The 25,701-nt window shown below is 37.0% G+C and overlaps 31 protein-coding genes and 1 pseudogene across 32 annotated transcripts in view; all 32 read left to right on the top strand.

Annotated features, from left to right (window-relative positions):
* pcdh2g1.1 (protocadherin 2 gamma 1.1) overlaps window positions 1–25,701 on the top strand; it is a 226,530-nt gene that overhangs the window by 154,140 nt on the left and 46,689 nt on the right. The window lies entirely within an intron of this gene.
* Window positions 1–25,701, top strand: part of pcdh2g1.2 (protocadherin 2 gamma 1.2) — a 222,937-nt gene that overhangs the window by 150,547 nt on the left and 46,689 nt on the right. The gene's annotated exons all lie outside the window — the stretch shown is intronic.
* Window positions 1–25,701, top strand: part of pcdh2g2.2 (protocadherin 2 gamma 2.2) — a 214,072-nt gene that overhangs the window by 141,682 nt on the left and 46,689 nt on the right. The gene's annotated exons all lie outside the window — the stretch shown is intronic.
* The window catches only part of pcdh2g3 (protocadherin 2 gamma 3), a 206,322-nt gene that overhangs the window by 133,932 nt on the left and 46,689 nt on the right, over window positions 1–25,701 (top strand). The gene's annotated exons all lie outside the window — the stretch shown is intronic.
* The window catches only part of pcdh2g4 (protocadherin 2 gamma 4), a 201,455-nt gene that overhangs the window by 129,065 nt on the left and 46,689 nt on the right, over window positions 1–25,701 (top strand). The window lies entirely within an intron of this gene.
* The window catches only part of pcdh2g7 (protocadherin 2 gamma 7), a 193,694-nt gene that overhangs the window by 121,304 nt on the left and 46,689 nt on the right, over window positions 1–25,701 (top strand). The window lies entirely within an intron of this gene.
* Window positions 1–25,701, top strand: part of pcdh2g8 (protocadherin 2 gamma 8) — a 183,334-nt gene that overhangs the window by 110,944 nt on the left and 46,689 nt on the right. The gene's annotated exons all lie outside the window — the stretch shown is intronic.
* pcdh2g9 (protocadherin 2 gamma 9) overlaps window positions 1–25,701 on the top strand; it is a 178,409-nt gene that overhangs the window by 106,019 nt on the left and 46,689 nt on the right. The gene's annotated exons all lie outside the window — the stretch shown is intronic.
* Window positions 1–25,701, top strand: part of pcdh2g10 (protocadherin 2 gamma 10) — a 173,301-nt gene that overhangs the window by 100,911 nt on the left and 46,689 nt on the right. The window lies entirely within an intron of this gene.
* pcdh2gp1 (protocadherin 2 gamma pseudogene 1) overlaps window positions 1–25,701 on the top strand; it is a 169,187-nt pseudogene that overhangs the window by 96,797 nt on the left and 46,689 nt on the right. The window lies entirely within an intron of this gene.
* pcdh2g11 (protocadherin 2 gamma 11) overlaps window positions 1–25,701 on the top strand; it is a 160,889-nt gene that overhangs the window by 88,499 nt on the left and 46,689 nt on the right. The gene's annotated exons all lie outside the window — the stretch shown is intronic.
* Window positions 1–25,701, top strand: part of pcdh2g12 (protocadherin 2 gamma 12) — a 156,658-nt gene that overhangs the window by 84,268 nt on the left and 46,689 nt on the right. The gene's annotated exons all lie outside the window — the stretch shown is intronic.
* pcdh2g13 (protocadherin 2 gamma 13) overlaps window positions 1–25,701 on the top strand; it is a 152,532-nt gene that overhangs the window by 80,142 nt on the left and 46,689 nt on the right. The gene's annotated exons all lie outside the window — the stretch shown is intronic.
* Window positions 1–25,701, top strand: part of pcdh2g14 (protocadherin 2 gamma 14) — a 146,523-nt gene that overhangs the window by 74,133 nt on the left and 46,689 nt on the right. The gene's annotated exons all lie outside the window — the stretch shown is intronic.
* The window catches only part of pcdh2g15 (protocadherin 2 gamma 15), a 127,985-nt gene that overhangs the window by 55,595 nt on the left and 46,689 nt on the right, over window positions 1–25,701 (top strand). The gene's annotated exons all lie outside the window — the stretch shown is intronic.
* The window catches only part of pcdh2g16 (protocadherin 2 gamma 16), a 124,484-nt gene that overhangs the window by 52,094 nt on the left and 46,689 nt on the right, over window positions 1–25,701 (top strand). The gene's annotated exons all lie outside the window — the stretch shown is intronic.
* The window catches only part of pcdh2g17 (protocadherin 2 gamma 17), a 121,366-nt gene that overhangs the window by 48,976 nt on the left and 46,689 nt on the right, over window positions 1–25,701 (top strand). The gene's annotated exons all lie outside the window — the stretch shown is intronic.
* pcdh2g22 (protocadherin 2 gamma 22) overlaps window positions 1–25,701 on the top strand; it is a 110,450-nt gene that overhangs the window by 38,060 nt on the left and 46,689 nt on the right. The gene's annotated exons all lie outside the window — the stretch shown is intronic.
* The window catches only part of pcdh2g19 (protocadherin 2 gamma 19), a 106,883-nt gene that overhangs the window by 34,493 nt on the left and 46,689 nt on the right, over window positions 1–25,701 (top strand). The gene's annotated exons all lie outside the window — the stretch shown is intronic.
* The window catches only part of pcdh2g20 (protocadherin 2 gamma 20), a 103,066-nt gene that overhangs the window by 30,676 nt on the left and 46,689 nt on the right, over window positions 1–25,701 (top strand). The gene's annotated exons all lie outside the window — the stretch shown is intronic.
* The window catches only part of pcdh2g21 (protocadherin 2 gamma 21), a 99,499-nt gene that overhangs the window by 27,109 nt on the left and 46,689 nt on the right, over window positions 1–25,701 (top strand). The window lies entirely within an intron of this gene.
* pcdh2g23 (protocadherin 2 gamma 23) overlaps window positions 1–25,701 on the top strand; it is a 95,093-nt gene that overhangs the window by 22,703 nt on the left and 46,689 nt on the right. The gene's annotated exons all lie outside the window — the stretch shown is intronic.
* pcdh2g24 (protocadherin 2 gamma 24) overlaps window positions 1–25,701 on the top strand; it is a 90,731-nt gene that overhangs the window by 18,341 nt on the left and 46,689 nt on the right. The window lies entirely within an intron of this gene.
* The window catches only part of pcdh2g25 (protocadherin 2 gamma 25), an 86,390-nt gene that overhangs the window by 14,000 nt on the left and 46,689 nt on the right, over window positions 1–25,701 (top strand). The window lies entirely within an intron of this gene.
* Window positions 1–25,701, top strand: part of pcdh2g26 (protocadherin 2 gamma 26) — an 82,151-nt gene that overhangs the window by 9,761 nt on the left and 46,689 nt on the right. The window lies entirely within an intron of this gene.
* pcdh2g27 (protocadherin 2 gamma 27) overlaps window positions 1–25,701 on the top strand; it is a 75,360-nt gene that overhangs the window by 2,970 nt on the left and 46,689 nt on the right.
* The window catches only part of pcdh2g28 (protocadherin 2 gamma 28), a 75,360-nt gene that overhangs the window by 2,970 nt on the left and 46,689 nt on the right, over window positions 1–25,701 (top strand). The window lies entirely within an intron of this gene.
* The window catches only part of pcdh2g28.2 (protocadherin 2 gamma 28.2), a 72,185-nt gene continuing 46,689 nt past the window's right edge, over window positions 206–25,701 (top strand). Inside the window, exon 1 of the mRNA NM_001444397.1 lies at window positions 206–2,641. Coding sequence (NP_001431326.1) covers window positions 206–2,641 — 2,436 coding nt within the window. The remainder of the gene's footprint in view (window positions 2,642–25,701) is intronic.
* pcdh2g30 (protocadherin 2 gamma 30) overlaps window positions 3,525–25,701 on the top strand; it is a 68,866-nt gene continuing 46,689 nt past the window's right edge. Inside the window, exon 1 of the mRNA NM_001024202.2 lies at window positions 3,525–5,966. Within this exon, the coding sequence (NP_001019373.2) occupies window positions 3,525–5,966 (2,442 nt within the window). The remainder of the gene's footprint in view (window positions 5,967–25,701) is intronic.
* pcdh2g29 (protocadherin 2 gamma 29) overlaps window positions 7,020–25,701 on the top strand; it is a 65,371-nt gene continuing 46,689 nt past the window's right edge. Inside the window, exon 1 of the mRNA NM_001024201.4 lies at window positions 7,020–9,455. Within this exon, the coding sequence (NP_001019372.2) occupies window positions 7,020–9,455 (2,436 nt within the window). The remainder of the gene's footprint in view (window positions 9,456–25,701) is intronic.
* pcdh2g31 (protocadherin 2 gamma 31) overlaps window positions 10,219–25,701 on the top strand; it is a 62,172-nt gene continuing 46,689 nt past the window's right edge. The window contains exon 1 of the mRNA NM_001024203.2: window positions 10,219–12,660. Coding sequence (NP_001019374.2) covers window positions 10,219–12,660 — 2,442 coding nt within the window. The remainder of the gene's footprint in view (window positions 12,661–25,701) is intronic.
* Window positions 13,315–25,701, top strand: part of pcdh2g32 (protocadherin 2 gamma 32) — a 59,076-nt gene continuing 46,689 nt past the window's right edge. The window contains exon 1 of the mRNA NM_001024204.1: window positions 13,315–15,717. Coding sequence (NP_001019375.1) covers window positions 13,315–15,717 — 2,403 coding nt within the window. The remainder of the gene's footprint in view (window positions 15,718–25,701) is intronic.

The raw sequence follows: 25,701 nt of genomic DNA, 5'->3' as shown, positions 1-25,701 counted from the left end.
AGGCTTTAAACACTTATTTTAGATCCTCCTCCACTTTCTGACATCACATTCTGCAGAAAAAATCATTCTCATTCAGACGCTTTCTCTTTTACACTGAAGTATCGAGACATTCGCTGTCCTGTATTTTCGGGTGGAGTTTGCTGTTTCTCCACCTTTCTGTATCATCTATTCTTCATCATTTTAAGTGGAACAGAAGATCTGGATTATGTCGTTTCTTTGTTGTTTTTCCGCGCACAGAGGCGCGTCTTCGTCGCGGATTTCATCATGGCTAATGCAGCCTCTCGTGCTCTGCGTCTTTGTCATGGCCGTTGCGCGCGCGCAGGTCCGTTATTCTATCCCAGAGGAGATGACAAAGGGCTCGCTGGTGGGAAATATCGTTCAGGATCTCGGTTTGGATGTTAGGAGGCTGAAATCTGGTCGAGCGCGGATCTTTACGGAGGACAGTCGTGAGTACATCGCTCTGAATGTGGATAAAGGGACTCTGGTAGTGAAAGAGAGGATAGATAGAGAGGAGCTGTGCGCCCAAGTGTCTCCCTGCTCCTTACATTTTCAGATCATCCTAGAAAACCCCATGGAGCTGCACAGAATTGATGTGGAAATATTAGATATTAATGATCATGCTCCTGTTTTTAAGAAAAAAGAGATAACATTTCAAATGAGTGAGTCTGCTTTGTCTGGTGCTCGATATTCAATTGATAGTGCTAATGATCCAGATGTAGGTCTAAATACCCTTCAGACATATAAATTAATTCCATCAGACCATTTCATAGTAAAAATACCTGCTCATCTCGATGATACTAAATATGTGGAGATAATTTTGCAAAAACCTTTGGACAGAGAGTCTATGGAGGAACATAAACTAATTTTAACTGCGTTTGATGGCGGTAACCCTCAAAAAACGGGCACTGTCAAGATAAACGTCATTGTTTTAGATGCAAATGACAATGCACCGGCTTTCAGTCAATCTGTCTATAAAGCTTCTATTCCGGAGAATTTTTCTAAAGGATCATCTGTATTAAAGGTTAGTGCAGCAGACGGAGACACTGGATCTAATGGAGAAGTTACGTATTCTTTATCTCAAAGCAGTGAAAGCTTTTCTGGCCTTTTTAACATTGACTCCAACACTGGTGATATTACAGTTAATGGTTATTTAGATTACGAGAAATCTAAAAAATATGAACTATACGTTGAAGCAACAGACAAAGGAGGGTTACGGGACACAAGCAAAGTGCAGATTGAAATTACTGATATAAACGATAATCCTCCTATAATAAGCGTAATTTCATTTTCAAGCCCCGTGCCGGAGAATTCAGCTCCAGAGACTGCAGTAGCAATGTTTAATGTCAAAGATTTAGATTCGGGGAAAAACGGAATGGTTAAGTGCTCCATTCCTCCTAATTTACCCTTTAAAATAAAGTCATCTACTCCAAATTTTTACAGTTTAGTCACTGATGATATGTTAGATCGGGAGATGCTCTCCAAATATAATATCACAGTAACAGCTACTGATGAGGGCTCTCCATCCTTCTCCACTAATAAAACACTGACTCTGAAAATCTCCGATGTGAATGACAACGCCCCTGTGTTTGAGCGTCAATCATACACCGCATTTATCATGGAGAATAATTCTCCAGGAGTCTCTGTTTTATCTGTTAAAGCGCACGATAGAGACTCTGGCAATAACGCGCGTATCTCCTATTTTCTAGAGGATGTTGTTGTGAATGGCGTCTCTGCCTCGACCTTTATTTCAGTCAATGCAGAGAGCGGAGAGATTCTTGCTGCTCGCTCTTTTGATTACGAGCAAACAAAAGATTTTAGCATCCGCGTAAAAGCGCAGGACGGAGGCTCTCCTCCTCTCAGCAGCAACGTGAGCGTCAAAATCCTGATTCAGGACCAGAATGACAACGCGCCTCAGGTTCTGTATCCGGTCCAGTCAGGCGCTTCTGTGGTGGCTGAAATAGTGCCTCGTTCGGCAGATGTGGGTTATCTGGTGACTAAAGTGGTGGCTGTTGATGTGGACTCTGGACAGAACGCCTGGCTCTCCTATAAACTGCACAAAGCCACAGACAGGGCGCTGTTTGAAGTGGGCGCACAGAATGGAGAAATCAGAACTGTCCGGCAAGTGACAGATAAAGATGCTGTCAAACAAAGACTCACTGTTGTAGTGGAGGACAACGGGCAGCCCTCTCGATCAGCTACAGTCAATGTTAACGTGGCGGTGGCGGACAGCTTCCCTGAGGTGCTCTCGGAGTTCACCGACTTTACGCACGACAAGGAATACAACGACAACCTGACTTTCTATCTCGTCTTGGCCTTGGCTGTAGTGTCGTTTCTCTTTATCGTGTCCATCATCGCCATACTGTCAGTCAAATGCTACAGATGGAGACGCGAGCGGATGTTTTATAAGTCTGGAGCGAATCTTCCGGTTATTCCGTATTATCCGCCTCTTTACGCAGATGTAGGAGGCACAGGAACTTTACAGCACGTGTACAATTATGAGGTTTGCAGAACCACTGACTCCAGAAAGAGTGATGTGAAATACGGCAGACCTTGCAGTGAGAGCATCATTAGTCTGGACACCAGTGGAACACAGACACTCACGCATGCGCAAAGGGCAAACCTGAATAATGATTTTGATCAGGTGAGATTGAGTGATTAATTATAAACATGGCTTTCTAGTGTTTATTTTATCATCATGCTTTATCTCAGTTTTTCTCAGATTAAGCACAGCATTTTTGTCTTTGTGTTCGTGTTTATATATATATATATATATATATATATATATATATATATATATATATATATATATATATATATATATATATATATATATATATATATATATATATATATATATATATATATATATATACATATATATATATATATATATATATATATATATACATATATATATATATATATATATATATATATATATATATATATATATATATATATATATATAAACATACACATATAAGTTTACACTTTTTTCTGCCCTAAGCTAAGTTGTACTCAATAAGGATGCTTATATTTTAATAAAGTTTGCGCGCTTTGGTTACAGTAAAGCATTAAATGCATTAAGAGCTGTTTTATATTTTCTGCTTTACATTTTGCAGTTTTACTCGAATCTGTGATTATATTTAAAGGTGTTCTGTTGGAAATATTTATATTTTTGTCTCTTAATATTGTGTTACCACAAATTATTTGTATTTTGGCATTTAACCGCATTCCTATTTTGCGTTTTGGTATTTTCCAGTATGTTTACATGCAATAATTCTCTGATGCACTAAGTGCCGCTGTTGGTCAGTGTGTTCAGGCTTTAAATATTTATTTTAGATCCTCCTCCACTTTCTGACATCACATTCTGCAGAAAAATCATTCTCATTCAGACGCTTTTTCTTTAACACTGAAGTGTCGAGACATTCGCTCTCCTGTATTTTCGGGTGGAGTTTGCTGTTTCTCCACCTTTCTGTATCATCTATTCTTCATCATCTTAAGTACAACAGAAGATCTGGATTATGTCGTTTCTTTGTTGTTTTTCCGCGCACAGAGGCGCGTCTTCGTCGCGGATTTCATCATGGCTAATGCAGCCTCTCGTGCTCTGCGTCTTTGTCATGGCCGTTGCGCGCGCGCAGGTCCGTTATTCTATCCCAGAGGAGATGACAAAGGGCTCGCTGGTGGGAAATATCGTTCAGGATCTCGGTTTGGATGTTAAGAGGCTGAAATCTGGTCGAGCGCGGATCTTTACGGAGGACAGTCGTGAGTACATCGCTCTGAATGTGGATAAAGGGACTCTGGTAGTGAAAGAGAGGATAGATAGAGAGGAGCTGTGCGCCCAAGTGTCTCCCTGCTCCTTACATTTTCAGATCATCTTAGAAAACCCCATGGAGCTGCATAGAATTGATGTGGAAATATTAGACATTAATGATCATGCTCCTGTTTTTACAAACAAAGAGATTACTTTTCAGATTAGTGAATCTGCGTTGGCTGGTGCTCGATATTCAATTGATAGCGCTATTGATACAGATGAGGGTGTAAATTCGCTTCAGATGTATAAATTAAATCCAAACGAAAATTTTGCGCTCAAAACCTTAACTCACGCGGATGGCACTAAATATATCGAAATGGTCTTGCAAACACAATTAGACAGAGAAAAGCAGGAGGAGTATAATCTGATTTTAACTGCATTTGATGGTGGTACTCCACAGAAAACAGGTACATTGAAAATTAACATCATTGTCTTGGATGCAAACGACAACGCGCCTGTTTTTAGTCAGTCTGTGTATACAGCCCTTGTCGCTGAAAATGCACCAAAAGGATCTCTAGTCTTGAAGGTTACTGCAACTGACGCAGATCAAGGAACAAATAAAGACGTGTACTATTCATTCTCCCAGAGTAGTAAACTCAGCTCAGATACATTTAATGTCGATCCTTCAAGCGGTGAAATAACACTTACTGGCTCTTTAGACTTTGAAAAATTGAAGAAGTTTGAGCTTAATGTTGTTGCAACAGACAGTGGTGGCTTAACAGATACTGCTAAAGTGATGGTGGAAATTACTGACGTTAATGATAATGCCCCTGTAATTAATGTAATATCGTTTTCAAACCCTTTGCCAGAAAACTCAGACCCAGAAACTGTGATAGCGATGCTGAATGTCAAAGATTTAGATTCGGGGAAAAATGCACAGGTCAGATGTTCAATTAATCCTAGTTTACCATTCCGAATCAGGCAATCATCCTCAAATTTCTACAGTATGATCACAGATCAGCTTTTAGACCGTGAAAAAATATCTGAATATAATATCACAGTAACAGCTACTGATGAGGGCTCTCCATCCTTCTCCACTAATAAAACACTGACTCTGAAAATCTCCGATGTGAATGACAACGCCCCTGTGTTTGAGCGTCAGTCATACACCGCATTTATCATGGAGAATAATTCTCCAGGAGTCTCTGTTTTATCTGTTAAAGCGCACGACAGAGACTCTGGCAATAACGCGCGTATCTCCTATTTTCTAGAGGATGTTGTTGTGAATGGCGTCTCTGCCTCGACCTTTATTTCAGTCCATGCAGAGAGCGGAGAGATTCTTGCTGCTCGCTCTTTTGATTACGAGCAAACAAAAGATTTTAGCATCCGCGTAAAAGCGCAGGACGGAGGCTCTCCTCCTCTCAGCAGCAACGTGAGCGTTAAAATCCTGATTCAGGACCAGAATGACAACGCGCCTCAGGTTCTGTATCCGGTCCAGTCAGGCGCTTCTGTGGTGGCTGAAATAGTGCCTCGTTCGGCAGATGTGGGTTATCTGGTGACTAAAGTGGTGGCTGTTGATGTGGACTCTGGACAGAACGCCTGGCTCTCCTATAAACTGCACAAAGCCACAGACAGGGCGCTGTTTGAAGTGGGCGCACAGAATGGAGAAATCAGAACTGTCCGGCAAGTGACAGATAAAGATGCTGTCAAACAAAGACTCACTGTTGTAGTGGAGGACAACGGGCAGCCCTCTCGATCAGCTACAGTCAATGTTAACGTGGCGGTGGCGGACAGCTTCCCTGAGGTGCTCTCGGAGTTCACCGACTTTACGCACGGCAAGGAATACAACGACAACCTGACTTTCTATCTCGTCTTGGCCTTGGCTGTAGTGTCGTTTCTCTTTATCGTGTCCATCATCGCCATACTGTCAGTCAAATGCTACAGATGGAGACGCGAGCGGATGTTTTATAAGTCTGGAGCGAATCTTCCGGTTATTCCGTATTATCCGCCTCTTTACGCAGATGTAGGAGGCACAGGAACTTTACAGCACGTGTACAATTATGAGGTTTGCAGAACCACTGACTCCAGAAAGAGTGATGTGAAATACGGCAGACCTTGCAGTGAGAGCATCATTAGTCTGGACACCAGTGGAACACAGACACTCACGCATGCGCAAAGGGAGAGACTGAACTTTGATGATTGTGGGGATCAGGTGAGAATGGATTTATATAACTAATATGCCACAATATAAATAATTTTGCTTTCCCTAAATATGTTCTTTGCGATCTATGAAAACAATTATTTAATAAATGTTCAGTTTAATTTTTTAAGGCTTATTTAATATTTGTTTTTATCAGCTTAACTTCCCCAGTTTTAGCAAATGAGCACGATAACAGCTGTAAAAACAGCATTTAAAGGCACATCTGGTTTGCCAGCATTAAACATGACAGGAAACAAATAGTTCTGAAATTGACTTTTTGTTTTCCAATTTGTTAGTTATTAATTTTTTCTAACTTCCTTGGTTTTATTAATGCACTCTATGTAATTATTATTACTAATATTATTATATTGTTGTTATTATTATATTATTATATTATTATTATCATTATATTATCATATTATTATTATTATTATTATTATTATTATTAGTTAATTCATTTTTGTGTGTGTGTGTGTTAAAAGTTTGTGTACCAGTATAAATTGTTTGACTTCATTTTTTTTCAAGCTTTTCATATCATAATCATAACCTTTTGCTATATTGTATAAAACATTAGATGCAAATTTATTTAAGATAAACAGTCATGTAGAAGTTATTATTTTCTATGTTGCATGTTTGACCATATGTATGGGACATATGCATTAGGGCATATTTTAGATTATCTGGTTTGATTGTTTGACCCTTTTGCTTCCAGAAATTATATTTCGTTGAGAGTATGCTCTGTATACCTTTTGGTCGCAATTCAATTAAAATATATACATTATTTTATATCCTCTTGCTCGTAAACATTTTTTTCCTCTTGTAATAACTCTCTGATGCACCAAGTGCCGCTGTTGGTCAGTGTGTTCAAGCTTTAAACTGTATTTTAGACCCTCCTTTTCTTTCTGACATCACATTCTGCAGAATATCTCTTCATTTCAGACGGTCTCTCCTCTGAAACAGCGACATTTGCTGCTCCTTGTTATCGGACGAACTTTGTTTTTGTCCACACTTTTAGTTAACTAATTCTTCATATTTTCGTCTTAAGTGGAACAGAAGATCTGGATAATGTGGTTTCTTTGTTGTTTTTCCGCGAAAAGAGGCGCGTCCTCGTCGCGGATTTCATCATGGCTAATGCAGCCTCTCCTGCTCTGCGTCTTTGTCATGGCCGTTGCGCGCGCGCAGGTCCGTTATTCTATCCCAGAGGAGATGACAAAGGGCTCGCTGGTGGGAAATATCGTTCAGGATCTCGGTTTGGATGTTAAGAGGCTGAAATCTGGTCGAGCGCGGATCTTTACGGAGGACAGTCGTGAGTACATCGCTCTGAATGTGGATAAAGGGACTCTGGTAGTGAAAGAGAGGATAGATAGAGAGGAGCTGTGCGCCCAAGTGTCTCCCTGCTCCTTACATTTTCAGATCATCCTGGAAAACCCCATGGAGCTGCATAGAATTGATGTAGAAATATTAGATATTAATGATCATGCTCCTGTCTTTGTTAGAAAGGAAATACACTTTCAAATTAGTGAGCTTGCTATTCCTGGAGCTAAATTTTCTTTAGATAAAGCACAAGATTCGGACGTAGGTTTAAATACCCTCCAGAAATACACACTCAATCCGACTGATTATTTTTCTCTTAAAGAACAGACGGGAAATGATGGCTCGAAATACGTTGAAATGATTCTGCAAACGCCATTAGATAGGGAACATCAGGAAGAGCACAAATTAACATTGACCGCATTTGATGGCGGCACTCCACAGAAATCAGGCACTATTAAAATAATTGTTCTTGTAATCGACGCAAATGATAATGCTCCTGTTTTTAGTCTCCCTGTGTATACAGTTTCTCTGCTGGAGAATTCACCTAAAGGGACTGATATCGTGAGCGTGACTGCAACTGATAAAGACAAAGGAACAAATGCTGAACTGACATATTCTTTCTCACAAACATCAGGAAAGGCTTTAGAGTTGTTCAATATAAATTCTGAAAGTGGCAGCATTACTGTTAATGGAGACCTGGACTTCGAGAAGTCAAAACATTTTCAGTTAAATGTTGAAGCTACAGATAAAGGCGGCTTAACCGATTCGAGTAAAGTAATAATTGAACTAATCGATGTTAATGACAATGCACCAGTAATAAGCGTGATTTCATTTTCAAACCCAATACCAGAGGACGCAGCACCAGAAACTGTAATAGCGATGCTGAATGTCAAAGATTTAGATTCGGGGAAAAATGGGCAGGTTAGATGTTCTGTTGCAGCAAATTTGCCTTTTAAAATACACTCATCCGCCTCAAATTTCTATAGTGTGACAACAGATCAGTTATTAGATCGTGAACATATATCTGAATATAATATCACAGTAACAGCTACTGATGAGGGCTCTCCATCCTTCTCCACTAATAAAACACTGACTCTGAAAATCTCCGATGTAAATGACAACGCCCCTGTGTTTGAGCGTCAGTCATACACCGCATTTATCATGGAGAATAATTCTCCAGGAGTCTCTGTTTTATCTGTTAAAGCGCACGACAGAGACTCTGGCAATAACGCGCGTATCTCCTATTTTCTAGAGGATGTTGTTGTGAATGGCGTCTCTGCCTCGACCTTTATTTCAGTCAATGCAGAGAGCGGAGAGATTCTTGCTGCTCGCTCTTTTGATTACGAGCAAACAAAAGATTTTAGCATCCGCGTAAAAGCGCAGGACGGAGGCTCTCCTCCTCTCAGCAGCAACGCGAGCGTCAAAATCCTGATTCAGGACCAGAATGACAACGCGCCTCAGGTTCTGTATCCGGTCCAGTCAGGCGCTTCTGTGGTGGCTGAAATAGTGCCTCGTTCGGCAGATGTGGGTTATCTGGTGACTAAAGTGGTGGCTGTTGATGTGGACTCTGGACAGAACGCCTGGCTCTCCTATAAACTGCACAAAGCCACAGACAGGGCGCTGTTTGAAGTGGGCGCACAGAATGGAGAAATCAGAACTGTCCGGCAAGTGACAGATAAAGATGCTGTCAAACAAAGACTCACTGTTGTAGTGGAGGACAACGGGCAGCCCTCTCGATCAGCTACAGTCAATGTTAACGTGGCGGTGGCGGACAGCTTCCCTGAGGTGCTCTCGGAGTTCACCGACTTTACGCACGACAAGGAATACAACGACAACCTGACTTTCTATCTCGTCTTGGCCTTGGCTGTAGTGTCGTTTCTCTTTATCGTGTCCATCATCGCCATACTGTCAGTCAAATGCTACAGATGGAGACGCGAGCGGATGTTTTATAAGTCTGGAGCGAATCTCCCGGTTATTCCGTATTATCCGCCTCTTTACGCAGATGTAGGAGGCACAGGAACTTTACAGCACGTGTACAATTATGAGGTTTGCAGAACCACTGACTCCAGAAAGAGTGATGTGAAATACGGCAGACCTTGCAGTGAGAGCATCATTAGTCTGGACACCAGTGGAACACAGACACTCACGCATGCGCAAAGGGCAAACCTGAATAATGATTTTGATCAGGTGAGATTGAGTGATTAATTATAAACATGACTTTCTAGTGTTTATTTTATCATCATGCTTTATCTCAGTTTTTCTCAGATTAAGCACAGCATTTTTGTCTTTGTGTTCGTGTTTATATATATATATATATATATATATATATATATATATATATATATATATATATATATATATATATATATATATATATATATATGTATAAACAAACATACACATATAAGTTTACACTTTTTTTTCTGCCCTAAGCTAAGTTTTGCTCAATAAGGATGCTTATATTTTGATAAAGTTTGCGCGCTTTGGTCACAGTGAAGCTTTAAATGCATTAAGAGCTGTTTTATATTTTCTGCTTTACATTTTGCAGTTTTACTCGTATCTGTGATCATATTTAAAGGTGTTCTGTTGGAAATATTTATATTTTTGTCTCATATTATTGCGTTACCACAAAATATTTGTATTTTGGCATTTAACCGCATTCCTATTTTGCGTTTGGGTATTTTCCAGCATGTTTACATGCAATAATTCTCTGATGCACTAAGTGCCGCTGTTGGTCAGTGTGTTCAGGCTTTAAACACTTATTTTAGATCCTCCTCCACTTTCTGACATCACATTCTGCAGAAAAATCATTCTCATTCAGACGCTTTCTCTCTTACATTGAAGTGTCGAGACATTCGCTGTCCTGTATTTTCGGGTGGAGTTTGCTGTTTCTCCACTTTTCTGTATCATCTATTCTTCATCATCTTAAGTAGAACAGAAGATCTGGATTATGTCGTTTCTTTGTTGTTTTTCCGCGCACAGAGGCGCGTCTTCGTCGCGGATTTCATCATGGCTAATGCAGCCTCTCGTGCTCTGCGTCTTTGTCATGGCCGTTGCGCGCGCGCAGGTCCGTTATTCTATCCCAGAGGAGATGACAAAGGGCTCGCTGGTGGGAAATATCGTTCAGGATCTCGGTTTGGATGTTAAGAGGCTGAAATCTGGTCGAGCGCGGATCTTTACGGAGGACAGTCGTGAGTACATCGCTCTGAATGTGGATAAAGGGACTCTGGTAGTGAAAGAGAGGATAGATAGAGAGGAGCTGTGCGCCCAAGTGTCTCCCTGCTCCTTACATTTTCAGATCATCCTAGAAAACCCCATGGAGCTGCATAGAATTGATGTGGAAATATTAGATATTAATGATCATGCTCCAGCTTTTATAAGAAAAGAAATACACTTTCAAATAAGTGAGCTTGCCGTGCCCGGTGCTCGTTTTTCTTTAGACAGTGCGCATGATCCTGATGTTGGCTTGAATACGCTTCAGAGATACAGTTTAATACCAACCGACTATTTTTCATTGAAGGAACTATCGCGCAGTGATGGTAATAAATACGTCGAGATGATTTTGAAATCTCAGTTAGATAGGGAGAGAGATGAAGAATTGAAATTAACCCTTACTGCATTTGATGGAGGAAACCCTCAAAAATCCGGAACGGTTAAAATAATTGTCACAGTAATTGATGCAAATGACAACACCCCCGCGTTCAGCCAGTCAGTGTACAGAGTTTCTTTAGCAGAAAATGCACCGATAGGTACAGTAGTGGTTATTGTACTTGCTACAGACAAAGACAAAGGATCATATGGTGAGGTGACATATTCGTTTTCACAAAGCTCTGGAAAGGATTTAGACCTTTTTAGAATTGATCAGGACACTGGGAAAATAACCGTAAATGGCTTGTTGGATTATGAAAAATCAAAGCAATATGAACTAAATATTGAGGCAATGGATAAGGGAGGATTAACCGACAACAGTAAAGTGTTCATTGAACTGACTGACGTTAATGATAATGCACCTGTAATAAGTGTTATCTCTTTTTCCAATCACATCCCAGAGGACTCTGTTCCAGACACGGTGATTGCGATGCTTAATATTAAAGATATAGACTCTGGTAAAAACGGACAATTTAGATGCTTTGTTAGTTCAGATTTGCCATTTCGCATTAAACCGTCGTCCTCAAATTTTTACACTTTAGTCACTGATCAGATTTTAGATCGTGAACAGATATCTGAATACAATATCACAGTAACCGCTACTGATGAGGGCTCTCCATCCTTCTCCACTAATAAAACACTGACTCTGAAAATCTCCGATGTGAATGACAACGCCCCTGTGTTTGAGCGTCAGTCATACACCGCATTTATCATGGAGAATAATTCTCCAGGAGTCTCTGTTTTATCTGTTAAAGCGCACGACAGAGACTCTGGCAATAACGCGCGTATCTCCTATTTTCTAGAGGATGTTGTTGTGCATGGCGTCTCTGCCTCGACCTTTATTTCAGTCCATGCAGAGAGCGGAGAGATTCTTGCTGCTCGCTCTTTTGATTACGAGCAAACAAAAGATTTTAGCATCCGCGTAAAAGCGCAGGACGGAGGCTCTCCTCCTCTCAGCAGCAACGTGAGCGTCAAAATCCTGATTCAGGACCAGAATGACAACGCGCCTCAGGTTCTGTATCCGGTCCAGTCAGGCGCTTCTGTGGTGGCTGAAATAGTGCCTCGTTCGGCAGATGTGGGTTATCTGGTGACTAAAGTGGTGGCTGTTGATGTGGACTCTGGACAGAACGCCTGGCTCTCCTATAAACTGCACAAAGCCACAGACAGGGCGCTGTTTGAAGTGGGCGCACAGAATGGAGAAATCAGAACTGTCCGGCAAGTGACAGATAAAGATGCTGTCAAACAAAGACTCACTGTTGTAGTGGAGGACAACGGGCAGCCCTCTCGATCAGCTACAGTCAATGTTAACGTGGCGGTGGCGGACAGCTTCCCTGAGGTGCTCTCGGAGTTCACCGACTTTACGCACGACAAGGAATACAACGACAACCTGACTTTCTATCTCGTCTTGGCCTTGGCTGTAGTGTCGTTTCTCTTTATCGTGTCCATCATCGCCATACTGTCAGTCAAATGCTACAGATGGAGACGCGAGCGGATGTTTTATAAGTCTGGAGCGAATCTTCCGGTCATTCCGTATTATCCGCCTCTTTACGCAGATGTAGGAGCCACAGGAACTTTAAAGCACGTGTACAATTATGAGACGTGTGGCACTAATGACTCCAGAATGAGTGATCTGAAGTTTGTTCGACCTTGTAGTCAGAGCATCATTAGTCTGGACACCAGTGGGACACAGACAATGCCACACATTCAGGAACACAAACATATATCCAGGGATACAGAAACCCAGGTGAGATTTGTAGAATGAGATTTATTAAATTATAATGATTTATTTATTTGTTTGTTTTTTTGTTTGATTTATCTGTGCAGCATTTTGAACTCTTTTGTATTAATATTTAAACGCCTTCAGAAGCACGCTGCGTTAGGAGAATGTGGCGCTTTACGCATTCATTTGCTTTTCTTTCACTCTAAACAAGAGAGTTTTTTTTGGTTTCAGAAACAGTAAGAATGAATCATTAAAATTTTGTACAAGTATAAAATCCACAACTTTGCTTTAAAGTAAAAAAAATGCCTATCAAATTAAATAAAAGTGCAATTCAAGGCACCATCAATACCACAGTTTTCACAGAGAGCTCAGAACGCGCATGATGAACATTTTACAGTTCCTGAACTGAACTCTAAGCGTCGCTGTTGGTTGATAAGGTATATCTGCTGATTATATGCATCACACGCCTTCTGTGCTACATCAGTATGTGAGGGTTGTGCATTTACAAAGCTGTGCGCATCGCAAATCTGGATGACGCTTTAACAGCCAACATAGGCTACCCTATTTGGTTAGTGTTTTTGCTTTCACCTCTATACTACATTTTAGAAAGCCTCTTCTGCACTATCAACTGGATATTTGATATAATTCTGTTCAATAAATCGGAGCTCCGCCGTCATCATGAGAAGAAAGGATTCTGCATGGCCGCCGTGCGTTCTGCTCTTCTGTGCGCACTTTCTCTGTGGCGCGTACGGGCAGGTCCGTTACTCCGTGCCTGAGGAGATGGCACCCGGTTCATTCGTCGGAGACATAGTTAAAGACCTTGGTCTTGAGCTTAAAAGGCTGACAGCGGGGAAAGCGCGGATATTTACAGCAGGTGGCCGGGAATATGTCGAGCTGGACCGGCAGAAAGGACACATTGTTATTAAGGAGAGGATCGACCGGGAGCTTTTGTGCGCTGGCGCTGTGTCCGCCTGCAGTCTGAGCTTTGAAATCATCTTAGAGAATCCCATCGAGCTCTATCGCATCACCATTGAAATCTTGGATGTAAATGACAACAGCCCTGCGTTTCCAAGAGGAGAAATTACATTGGAAATTAGCGAGTCTGCTTCAACCGGAGCGCGCTTTACTGTTGATAGCGCAGTTGATCCCGATGTCGGCGTTAATGGTATTCAGAGTTATTCAGTTTATCCTACTGATCATTTCACACTAAAGACACAAAGTCGATCCGGCAGCAGTAAAAACGTCGAGCTCGTTTTGCAAACGCCTTTAGATAGAGAGAAACAAGAACATTTGTATTTGACTGTTACTGCTACAGATGGAGGCAACCCCAAACGCTCTGGCACGGTGAAAATACACGTTATTGTTTTAGATATAAACGATAATGCTCCTGTTTTTCAAAAGGGCACATATAAAATATCAGTACCCGAAAACATCGCAAAGGGATCGTTATTGCTTGCTGTTAACGCAACCGATGCGGATACTGACTCAAATGCGCAAATTGGTTATTATTTCGAGCACACCACACCCAGAATTCGAGACCTGTTTTCTGTCGATCCGTCCAGTGGGGAAATAAGACTAATTGGTGAGCTTGATTTCGAAGAGTCTGCTGTGTATGAGTTCAAAATTCAAGCTAAAGATCAGGGAGGATTGTCAGATTCCTCTGAGGTGATTGTGGAAGTAACAGACGTGAATGATAACCCACCGAAAGTGACGCTGATGTCTTTTTCTAACAGTATACCAGAGAATTCTCCTCTTGGAACCGTGGTGGCCATGATAAACATACAAGACAGCGATTCCGAAGAAAACGGGAAAATCACCTGTTTTATTGACAGGAATCTACCCTTCAAAATCGAGTCGTCTTTGACTAATTATTACAGCATCGTCACAGACTCCGAGCTCGACAGGGAAGAGGTACCCGAGTATAACATTACCATCACAGCCAAAGACGGCGGCAGCCCCTCTTTGTTTAGTAAAAATACATTAAACGTGAAGATTACCGATGTAAATGATCATGCTCCACAGTTTGAGCAGAATTCATATAATGCATATGTGGTGGAGAATAACTCTCCATCTCTGTCTTTGTTCAGCGTTAAAGCGCGTGACGCAGATTTGGGAGCAAACGCGCGCGTCTCCTACTTCATTTCAGATAATGATTCAAACGGAGCTCCGATTTCTTCATTAGTTTCTATTAACTCTGATAGTGGCACGGTTTATGCAACCAAGTCGTTTGATTATGAGCAGTTAAAATCGTTTACGATCACAGTAAAAGCGCAGGACGGAGGCTCTCCTCCTCTCAGCAGCAACGTGAGCGTCAAAATCCTGATTCAGGACCAGAATGACAACGCGCCTCAGGTTCTGTATCCGGTCCAGTCAGGCGCTTCTGTGGTGGCTGAAATAGTGCCTCGTTCGGCAGATGTGGGTTATCTGGTGACTAAAGTGGTGGCTGTTGATGTGGACTCTGGACAGAACGCCTGGCTCTCCTATAAACTGCACAAAGCCACAGACAGGGCGCTGTTTGAAGTGGGCGCACAGAATGGAGAAATCAGAACTGTCCGGCAAGTGACAGATAAAGATGCTGTCAAACAAAGACTCACTGTTGTAGTGGAGGACAACGGGCAGCCCTCTCGATCAGCTACAGTCAATGTTAACGTGGCGGTGGCGGACAGCTTCCCTGAGGTGCTCTCGGAGTTCACCGACTTTACGCACGACAAGGAATACAACGACAACCTGACTTTCTATCTCGTCTTGGCCTTGGCTGTAGTGTCGTTTCTCTTTATCGTGTCCATCATCGCCATACTGTCAGTCAAATGCTACAGATGGAGACGCGAGCGGATGTTTTATAAGTCTGGAGCGAATCTCCCGGTTATTCCGTATTATCCGCCTCTTTACGCAGATGTAGGAGCCACAGGAACTTTACAGCACGTGTACAATTATGAGGTTTGTGGCACTAATGACTCCAGAAAGAGTGATCTGAAGTTTTTGCGGCCTTCTAGTCAAAGCGTTTTGAACCTTGACTTGAGTGGCACAAGAACAGTGCCAAAGCAGAACAGGAGTACAGAGGAACCAGATGTTAGTGCAGAGGTGAGCAACTTTATAAAGTCTTGCTAAAAGCACTCTTGGATCATTTAGTATATTTTTGGAGATGCCATATCTAGTGTGAAGATGTTTTAGTTCCACATCTGACACTCAATTTTATTTTCACTTTATATATATATATATATATATATATATATATATATATATATATATATATATATATATATATATATATATATATATATATATATATATATATATGAATGACCTTTAAACATAAATCATAAATATGTGATAATTTACTTTTAAAATTACTGCTGAATTTATGATATATATTTTAGGATGACCTAAGTGTGTAAATCAGTATTAGATTTATTTAGATTTTTATTGTTTTCAATCATCAATAAAAAGAAAAGTATAAATTGTATACATACTGCATGTAGTGTAACGGTATCCAAACAACATAAAGAAAACACCTGCCCTACAGCAGACATAGCAGTCATAGTAAACACAAGAAACATTTTCAGAAATGTATAATATTAATAATAATAAAATAATAATAAATAAATAAATAACGAAATAATAAGTATAATAGTAAAATAAATATTGTTTAATTTAATCAAATTAATTTTTCTTGTCATCAAGCTGAAAAAAATAAGTTAAACTTTTATAAGTAAAAAAAAACCATAGGTGAAACCTGATTATTTTATTAAAATAAGTTATAGCTGAAAGTAACTTAAAAAGCATTGGTTGTCAATTGTTTTGTCATATCGTTTTTACAGTGTGTATGTGTGAGTGTGAGTGTGTGTGTGTGTGTGTGTGTGTGTGTGTGTGTGTGTGTGTGTGTGTGTGTGTGTGTGTGTGTGTGTGTGTGTGTGCAGTGCTCAGCATAAATAAGTGCAAACCTCACAGATCTCATTTTTAACTTAACATTTTCTAACATTTTACAATATTATATTTGTGCATAAACATTAGATTAGTCAGTACCAAAGACATAACTGGGACTAATCTAAAATAAATAAATAAATAAATAAATAAAAATCACAGTCCAAAAATTAGTACACCCACATTAATATGTTGGGAGAAAATAATAAAATAAAATTGTATTAATCAGGAAAAATCAAGAGAAACATTAAAAAAAAAAAAGTGCAATTTAAAAAAATTCTGGACTTTTTGGTATTAAAATGCATTGACTTTCTATTTTTAAACATATTAGGTGATCAACCTCTTTATTAATGAATCTAATTGTTTAAAAAAAAAAAAAACTTTAGTTTAAATGCATAATGAAGTACATCCAACTCCGAAAATGAATATATTTATCCATTTCTCATTGAATACAGTGAATACAACTCAGTGAATAGGTACAAAACAGATTATATTAAACAGATATATTTATTAAAATAATATTTTAGTCACCAAACATATTTAGAAATTGAAAAATAAAACAATTAGACTCAAGCAAAATATTGCAAATTAAATTATAACCCTAACATTTTCAACTAATTTTATTTATTTATTTATTTATTTATTTATTTATTTATTTTCTTGATTTTTTTCCTCTTTTTAAAAAAAAATGTATTTAATATTATTCTACAACATATAAATTTGGCTGTACTTGTCTTTAGAGCGTCATTGTTAGTTATTTTGTTAGATAAGTTTTAGATTTGGCTTCAGTACTGACTAATCTAATGTATATGCACAAATATAATATTTAATAGCTTCCTAACAAACATGAATTCTAAAGAGATGTGTGAGGGGTGTACTTATATATGCTCAGCACTGTATGTAGGGCATATGTATAATGTAGGCCAATTATAATAAGATCGAATAAGACAATGACAGTTCAGCACATGCAAACCACACAGAAAAGATATCACTCTCAGTCACTCCTTCAGAAAGTGTCAGCTGTTGTCGGGAGAAAACAGGAGATACATTCTGATCTCACAGACAGACTGCAGCAGTGGGGGAGGGTTGAGCCGATCCAGGCTAATGCAACAAAATACCCACGTCATTCTGCAACATCCAAACTGAACCCTCACTTTATTAGACAAGCAATGGTTTCCAGTGCTGCTAAATGCATTCTCATGTATATCAGATTTTCAGATACACCAGATATGTATGTCAGGGAAGTGGAGGAGGAGGGAGGGAGAGAACTGGGAGCTGCGAACAAGGACACTGCACACTATTTTTTCATCCACTGACCCATTTTGTGCCCCACACACAAACACACACACACATTATTTTCCTGGTCATACAGTAGCACTCAATGCATACTGACATGCATGTAGTTCAGCTTATTTGAGGTGAAATCCAAGTATGTGATAGTAAACCAGCAGACGCATGGATGGAGATAGAGAAGCATGCATTCAGTATCTGTAAGACCACTGCAATGCGATGCTGGCAGCCATTTTGAGCAGCTACAAATCTGTGCATTCCTGTGACAGAAAGTGCAGAATATTGAAAGAGAGAACACTTAACATTATTTTTTTCACTGCAAGAGGAATATTTTCCTGCTAAAAACAGCAATAAATTAGCTTAACAATCTATAAAAACACTCATACACTCACTCATTTACAGTTATTAAATGGGATATGGGATGTTAATCTCTGCTCTGTCGACTTTTGATGCTGAAAATTCAACTCTGCAGGTCAACAAAGTGACTTTTATTGACATGTTAGCAGTTTGAAGTAATAATATGATGTATAATACGTGATATATAGAGAAATAAGTCTGTGAAATAGCAGAAAATGTGCTGGCAGTTTATTACAAGGTGACATTATAGCCCTTTAAACTATTACAAATGTTCATAAAAGTCATTTTTTCCAACTTTGAAGGTTAAAAGTTGTTGGAAGAAAGATCAAGGCCTCATAATGCGGTTAAAAATGGGGAAAAATCAAAACATGAATTACAAAAACACTGAAAACTAATTTACAGGTATTGTTTGACAGTGTAGAAATAAATAAAATTTGCATCATTGACAGCTTTGCACAGTGTTATAGCATGTTGAGTACATTTACAGATGTCATAAATACAGATTATTGCTCCTCCTAAGTATTGTTTAGGCCTTAAATTAGCATTTTACAGCATTATATTTGCGCTTAAAGTACTGGTCAGATATTTAGGATTATTACACTTTCTTTACTTCAATAATATTCTAATATGCTGATTGATTTTTGTAAGAATATACTTTTATTTATTAATATTTTTATTAATAAAATGTTTAAACAGTTTTGTTGCATAATTTATGGATTCCAGAGATTGGGCACCCGCTTCGAATGTTATCACTCGATTGTTATCAGTGGTTATCAGCTGATAGATATGTCCCCCTAGGGGCCTTCTCCACCTACTGGTAGGCTCAGAATGCTGTTATCCACATGGATAATCAGTTTGCACTAATAAAAAAGACTCCAGATTCATTCAATCAAGTGATAATATTCGAATTGGCTGGATTGGGGCTAAATCAAAAAGTAATTATTAAGTAATAAGAAAAACATTTATAATATTATAGACACTTTTATTAATCATAGAAATAGTAGTTGAAATGATATAATGTATAATAAGTAATATATAGAGAAATAAGTCTGTAAAATAGCAGAAAATGTGCTGGCAGTTTATTACAAGGTTTTTGCATCGTGATATTCAACAACCACCCACACAGTATAGCACTGTGAACTGTTAAAAATGTTCACAAAAGTCACTTTTTAAAAACTTTTTAAGGTTAAAAGTTATTGCAAGAAATGTCGAGATCCCATAAAAGCAGAAATAAATGAGGAAAAATTAAAACACGAATCACAAAATATCCAAAACTGCAAATTTACCGATATTTTTACAGTGTATAAAATTGTTGTTTCACAATTACAGTTACAGTAAGCCAAAAATACACATATTCATTCAGCAGATGCTTTTTCTGAGTAATGTATCGCATATTATGCAAGTATGTTTGGTTCTGTGAGCCATTTTATGTCAGCTTGAACTTTATAGCCCATATATGTTACTTTGTTTTCCAGTGCCGCCTGCTCTTTAATGAACTCATTATTAGTTGTGGGACGTCTATTCTCTGCGGCACGTTAAATAACAGGGACATGTGTTCATCAGATGTGCTGCTTGCTTATGGAAACTACTACAGGAAGCTGCTACCTTAAAAACAACACGGCTTCAGTGTAATTTTCCCAGTCACAAGTCTGTCTTAAAGACCTAAAAAAGTAGTCTCCCAGATGCACCTTCTGTGTGGACGTCTACATTTTTTGCATTCATAATTAATCAGTGTGAACTGTTGCCCTCTTTGCCTGCTCATAGTAAACATCTGGCCTTCGTTTCTTTATTCTTCAGTCCTGGACTTATTAGTGACTTTTCTTTAATGTTCGTCATAAATTCGCATGCTCTTAAGGAGGTGTTTTGTCACAAATCACTGAGTGAGCTTCTCACTTCAAAGCATTTGTTCGTTGGGAGGTTGCTATTGTACTTGACCTTTCACACTGGCTTTTAGACTCCAGTTTATGTTTGGGGCGGCTCAGTGGTTAGTGCTGTTGCCTCACAGCAAAAAAGGTTGCTAGTTCGAGTCCCGGCTAGGTGTGTGTGTGAATGTGATAGTGTATTGGTGTTTCTCAGTACTGGGTTGCGGCTGGAAGGGCATGCACTGCATAAAATTTATATGCCGGAATAGTTGGCGGTTCATTCCGCTGTGGTGATCCTTGATAAATCAGGGACTTATCTGAAGGAGAATGAATAAATGAATGAAAGATTGAATGAATGAATGAATTTTCATGTTTGTGCTTCTTAGTTTTTTTAATTCAGTGAGGTTATAATTAATGCAAACCTTGCTGGTTGTAAGATCTGATTTGTTGTACTGTGTCTTTAATTGTAATATTTTCTGTCAGGCTTGTTTGTTTAAACTTGGCTATTCTTTGAAAATTAATAGGTAAACATACAGTTATTATTTTATAAATTTATATATATATATATATATATATATATATATATATATATATATATATATATATATATATATATATATATATATATATATATATATATATATTAAATAATTTATACAAATTTTTTTATTTTATACATTGTTTTATACATTTTTATTATATTATTTATACAAAATTACTATTTATTTTTACTTTGTTTTGTACATTGATATTATGTTATACATACAAAATTATTATTATTTTATATATTGTATTATACATTATATTAATATATCATTTATACAAAATGATTATTATTTTATACAAAATTAATATTTATTGCATACATTGATTTATACATTGTTATCATATTATTTATACAAAATTATTATGTATTTTATACAAAATTATTATTAATTTATACAAAATTATTATTGTTTTATACAAAAATAGAATTTTTTACAGATTTATTATTAATTATTAAGTATTTTTTACAAATATTCCCTAAGTATTGTTTAACCAGGGGATTTGTTTTGTCAACATGCTATTAAACATTTTTTAATAACTAACTTGTTTTGTTTTTGCTATGGTAACAGTGCATAATATTTTATTAGTTATATTTCAGGAGTATTCAGTCTAAATTACAATTAAAAGACTTAACTAGGTTATGTTAACTAGGCAAATTAGGCAAGTCATTGTATTATAGTGGTTTGTTCTGTAGCCAGTCGAAAAACAATATTGCTAATACTATTGACCTTAAAATTGATTGATTTTAAAAAATCAGCTTGAAACTGAAAACATTAGAAAATGCTTTTATTCAAGCCACAAAAAAAAATACTTGCATATAAAATATTATAGGAAATACTGTGTAAAAATGTTCTTTATGTTAAACTTGAAAAATATTAAAGAATTTTACAGGAGGGTTAATAAATTAGACTTTAACTGTATTTATTTTTATTTTTTCTTTGCTGATATAACCACAGAATATTAGCATTTAATGTGTACTGATGCTTTTTTGTGCACGCTGAGATTGAAACACGTCCTGTTCCTTGCCTCTTCAGCATCTTTACGTAAATGTATATGATAATAGTGTGAGATTTCCGTTCTATTTCTGTGCTTCTTACTTTGATGCAGCAGCAGATCTCTCCTTGTGCCTTGTCTTAGCTTTGTGAGCAGGTGTTTTTCTAAGAGCTGATTACCACAGGTTGATCATTGATTCAGACAGCATTGTGGCCATTTGAGATTTACACACTCTCGTATACATGTGAAATACTGATCTGAAACAGTCACGTGATTCAATCCAAAATCAAACAAAAAGTGCTGTGTGTTGGACGTCTTTGGATAAGAGACCATGCGGTGCTGTTTTTAAATAATAATTAAGGCTTTTTAATTTTTTTACTTACTTTTCAAGCGCCTAGGTGTTCTGATGGGATTATTCATGTGAGATTGTGTGAGTTTTTTTTGTGTTTACACCCTGTGTGTCTGACTGTGTTCTCGTCAGGCAGCACGTTGATCCTCTGAAAGGATTAAACTAGGTTTATCGAGGCCAGTGAGACAGTAGGACACACACACACACACACACAGTAAACCTCATCCACAGGCAGTAAACTAACGCCACGTGGCCATTCATGCTAGCTTAATTTCTTTGATTTACTCTTTTATTTAGCATAAATCCAAGCTATTCAATTGTGATTTTTACAGTTTTTTATTGTTATTTCAATTAGTCCATAAATGAGCACACATAAATAAATATATTAGGAGAAAATATTAAATAAGATTTTAATTAAAAGCAAAAAATAAAATAAAAACTATTAAAAAAAACTGCTGTCAGGCTTGTTTGATTAAACTTGGCTATTCTTTGAAAATTAATAGGTAAACATACAGTTGGAGTCAATTATTAGCAAAATTATTTTATACATTTTATATATTTATAATTTACATTATATTATTATATCATGTATACACAATTATTTATTTTATACATTGTTTTGTACATTGTTATTATATTATTTATACAAAATTATTATTTATTTTTACTTCGTTTTATACATTGATATTATATTATTTATACAAAATTATTATTATTTTATTTATTGTATTATATGCTATATTATTTATATAATTTATACAAAATGATTAATTTTTTATGCAAAATTATTATTTATTTCATACATTGTTTTATACATTATATTATATTATTTATACAAAATTATTATTTATTTTCTACATTTTTTTATACATTGTTATTATATTATTTATACCAAATTATTATTTACTTTTACTTTGTTTTATACATTGTTATTATATTATTTATACAAAATTATTAATATTTTATTTATTGTATTATATGTTATATTATATAATTTATACAAAATGATTAATTTTTATACAAAATGATTATTTATTTTTTATACATTGTTTTATACATTATATTATTATATTATTTATACAAAGTTATTATTTATTTTATACATTGTTTTATACATTGTTATCATATTATTTATACAAAATTATTATTTATTTTATACATTATATATTTTATATCATTATAAAAATATATTATATAATTTATACAAAAATTTTATTGTTTTTTTTTCGATCAGTTCATAAATGAGTACACATAAATTAATATATTAGGAGAAATTTTTAAATAAGATTTTAATAAACATGAAAAATCAAGAGAAACATAAAACAACACTGAAATGTTGTAGTTTATAATCTCGAAGAAGTGAATGAATCTTTTCAAATAGAACTAACAAAGTCTAAAATACAGTTATTAAATGGAACATAAATTAAATATGTATTTTTTTTGCAATAACTCCTTTGAAATAAATGCCTTTTCTATTTCTAATCATGTTAGGTGATCCAAACTATTATTAATAGATTAAATTGCTTAATAAAAGTGTTTTGTGTAAATGCAACAAAAATTATTGGCTTTGGACCATTTCAGCATGATATCATTGGCCCATGAACATTTCCTGCTTGTTATCAAACTATTTTACATCTGTTACAAGAGGCAATTCAGTTATAACAATTCAGTTATAGCAGCTGTCATGACATTATTTATTAATATGTGGCTCTTTTTGGATTCATAGAGGCTATAGAAATTAAATCTGTACAACAGGAAATATGCTGGGACCTTGTTTTTGCTTATAACCCTTTAAATGGTCTATATTTACTGAGCAATAGATAAAAATGTTCATTTTCAAGTCTAGTTTATGCTAAGCACTGTGTATATATTTAGTATTTTGTATATATGATCATGTCCTCAGTCTTCATGTTTATTTCTCTCCGTTCGATCTCTCATTCATTTCCCTCCCCCCTCTCCTTCGACAGCTCTTTTGTCTGATCTGCTCTGCATGTTCATCCTGTGATTAGACATAAAAAGCACTCAAAAACATGCATATGATTTATTAAAAAGCCTTAACATTTTTGTATAATAACACAAGTATAGTGATGTGTATAACAGAATAAATATACCGTAAATATAGTGTATTTTTATACTGTAAATAATGTTCAGTTTGTGCATAATTCGGATGGATAAATAGGATGACTGTTCTTTATTCTGTTTTTTTTTTTTTTTAATGTGCTCTGTTGTCTCGTCTCTTGGTTTTTCTTTCTCATGCCTGAGTCTTCTGGCCCATTTTCCATCCCTTGGTGGGATGGTGTTGCCACGGCGACAGGCTGACTCATGGGCAGGGCTGTACCATTATTCCTGAGTCCACAGGGGGGCAGTGAAAGGTTCAGAGCTGATGTGAGTTAGTGAGGTGCTGCTGAAGGCCTCAGACACCCCTGTTATGGATGGAGGTGTGTGTGCATGTGTGTGCGTCGGCCAGGGATTCTGGGTTAATGTGTTGGGGGAAGGGGCCAAGTGTGTGTGTGTGTGTGCTTCATAGTGAGCTTGATTATTTCAGTGAGAGTTGGTCTCTTTTAATAGGCTATTGTTTCATCATTTCAGACACTTTTTTCTTCAGCCTTATATGATAAGTATTGTGTGTATAAACAATATAACAGACTTTTGAAAATAAATAAATGAAGGCCCCCATTTGCATAATCACACAAGATGATGATATGATCTCCATATCTATATACCTACCTACCTACTTAATACCTAACTATCTGTCTTTCTTTCTTTCTTTCTTTCTTTCTTTCTTTCTTTCTTTCTTTCTTTCCATCCATCCATCCATCCATCCATCCATCCATCCATCCATCCATCCATCCATCCATCCATCCATCCATCCATCCATCCATCCATCCATCCATCCATCCATCTATCTATCTATCTATCTATCTATCTATCTATCTATCTATCTATCTATCTATCTATCTATCTATCTATCTATCTATCTATCTATCTATCTATCCATCTGTCCATTTATCCATCTATCCTTCTATCCGTCTATCCGTCCATCCATCCATCCGTCCATCCGTCCATCCATCTACCCATCTACCTATCTATCTATCTATCTATCTATCTATCTATCTATCTATCTATCTATCTATCTATCTATCTATCTATCTATCTATCTATCTATCTATCTATCTATCTATCTATCCATCTATCTATCTATCTATCTATCTATCTATCTATCTATCTATCTATCTATCTATCTATCTATCTATCTATCTATCTATCATCTATCTATCTATCTATCTATCTATCTATTCATCTATCTATCTATTCATCTATCTATCTATCTATCCATCCATCCATCCATCCATCCATCCATCCATCCATCCATCCATCCATCCATCCATCCATCCATCCATCCATCCATCCATCCATCCATCCATCCATCCATCCATCCATCTATCTATCTATCCATTTATCCATCCATCTACCTGTCTGTTTTTATCTTTCTTTGTCTATCTATTTTTCTATCGCCTTTTTATGTTTTCTTTGGTGTGTGTGTGTGTGTGTGTGTGTGTGTGTGTGTGTGCACGCATTTGTGTCTATGAAAAAAGCCTTTTGAATTATTAATATCCGACCCTGCTGCTCATCGGAGGTGTTTCTGTGCACATTCTCACTTGTTCCCCTTTCGTTTTGCTTTCTGTCTCACTAATTAAAATAGCGATCATCTATTTCTGTTAATGTCTCATGGAGGTTTTGGTAAGT

This window comes from Danio rerio, chromosome 14 (genome assembly GCF_052040795.2).
Source record: "Danio rerio strain M-AB ecotype USA chromosome 14, GRCz13ab, whole genome shotgun sequence".
In the NCBI taxonomy this organism is placed as follows: domain Eukaryota; kingdom Metazoa; phylum Chordata; class Actinopteri; order Cypriniformes; family Danionidae; genus Danio; species Danio rerio.
Note: the sequence above shows the minus strand (reverse complement) of the source record. Positions and strands in the feature narration are given on the sequence as shown.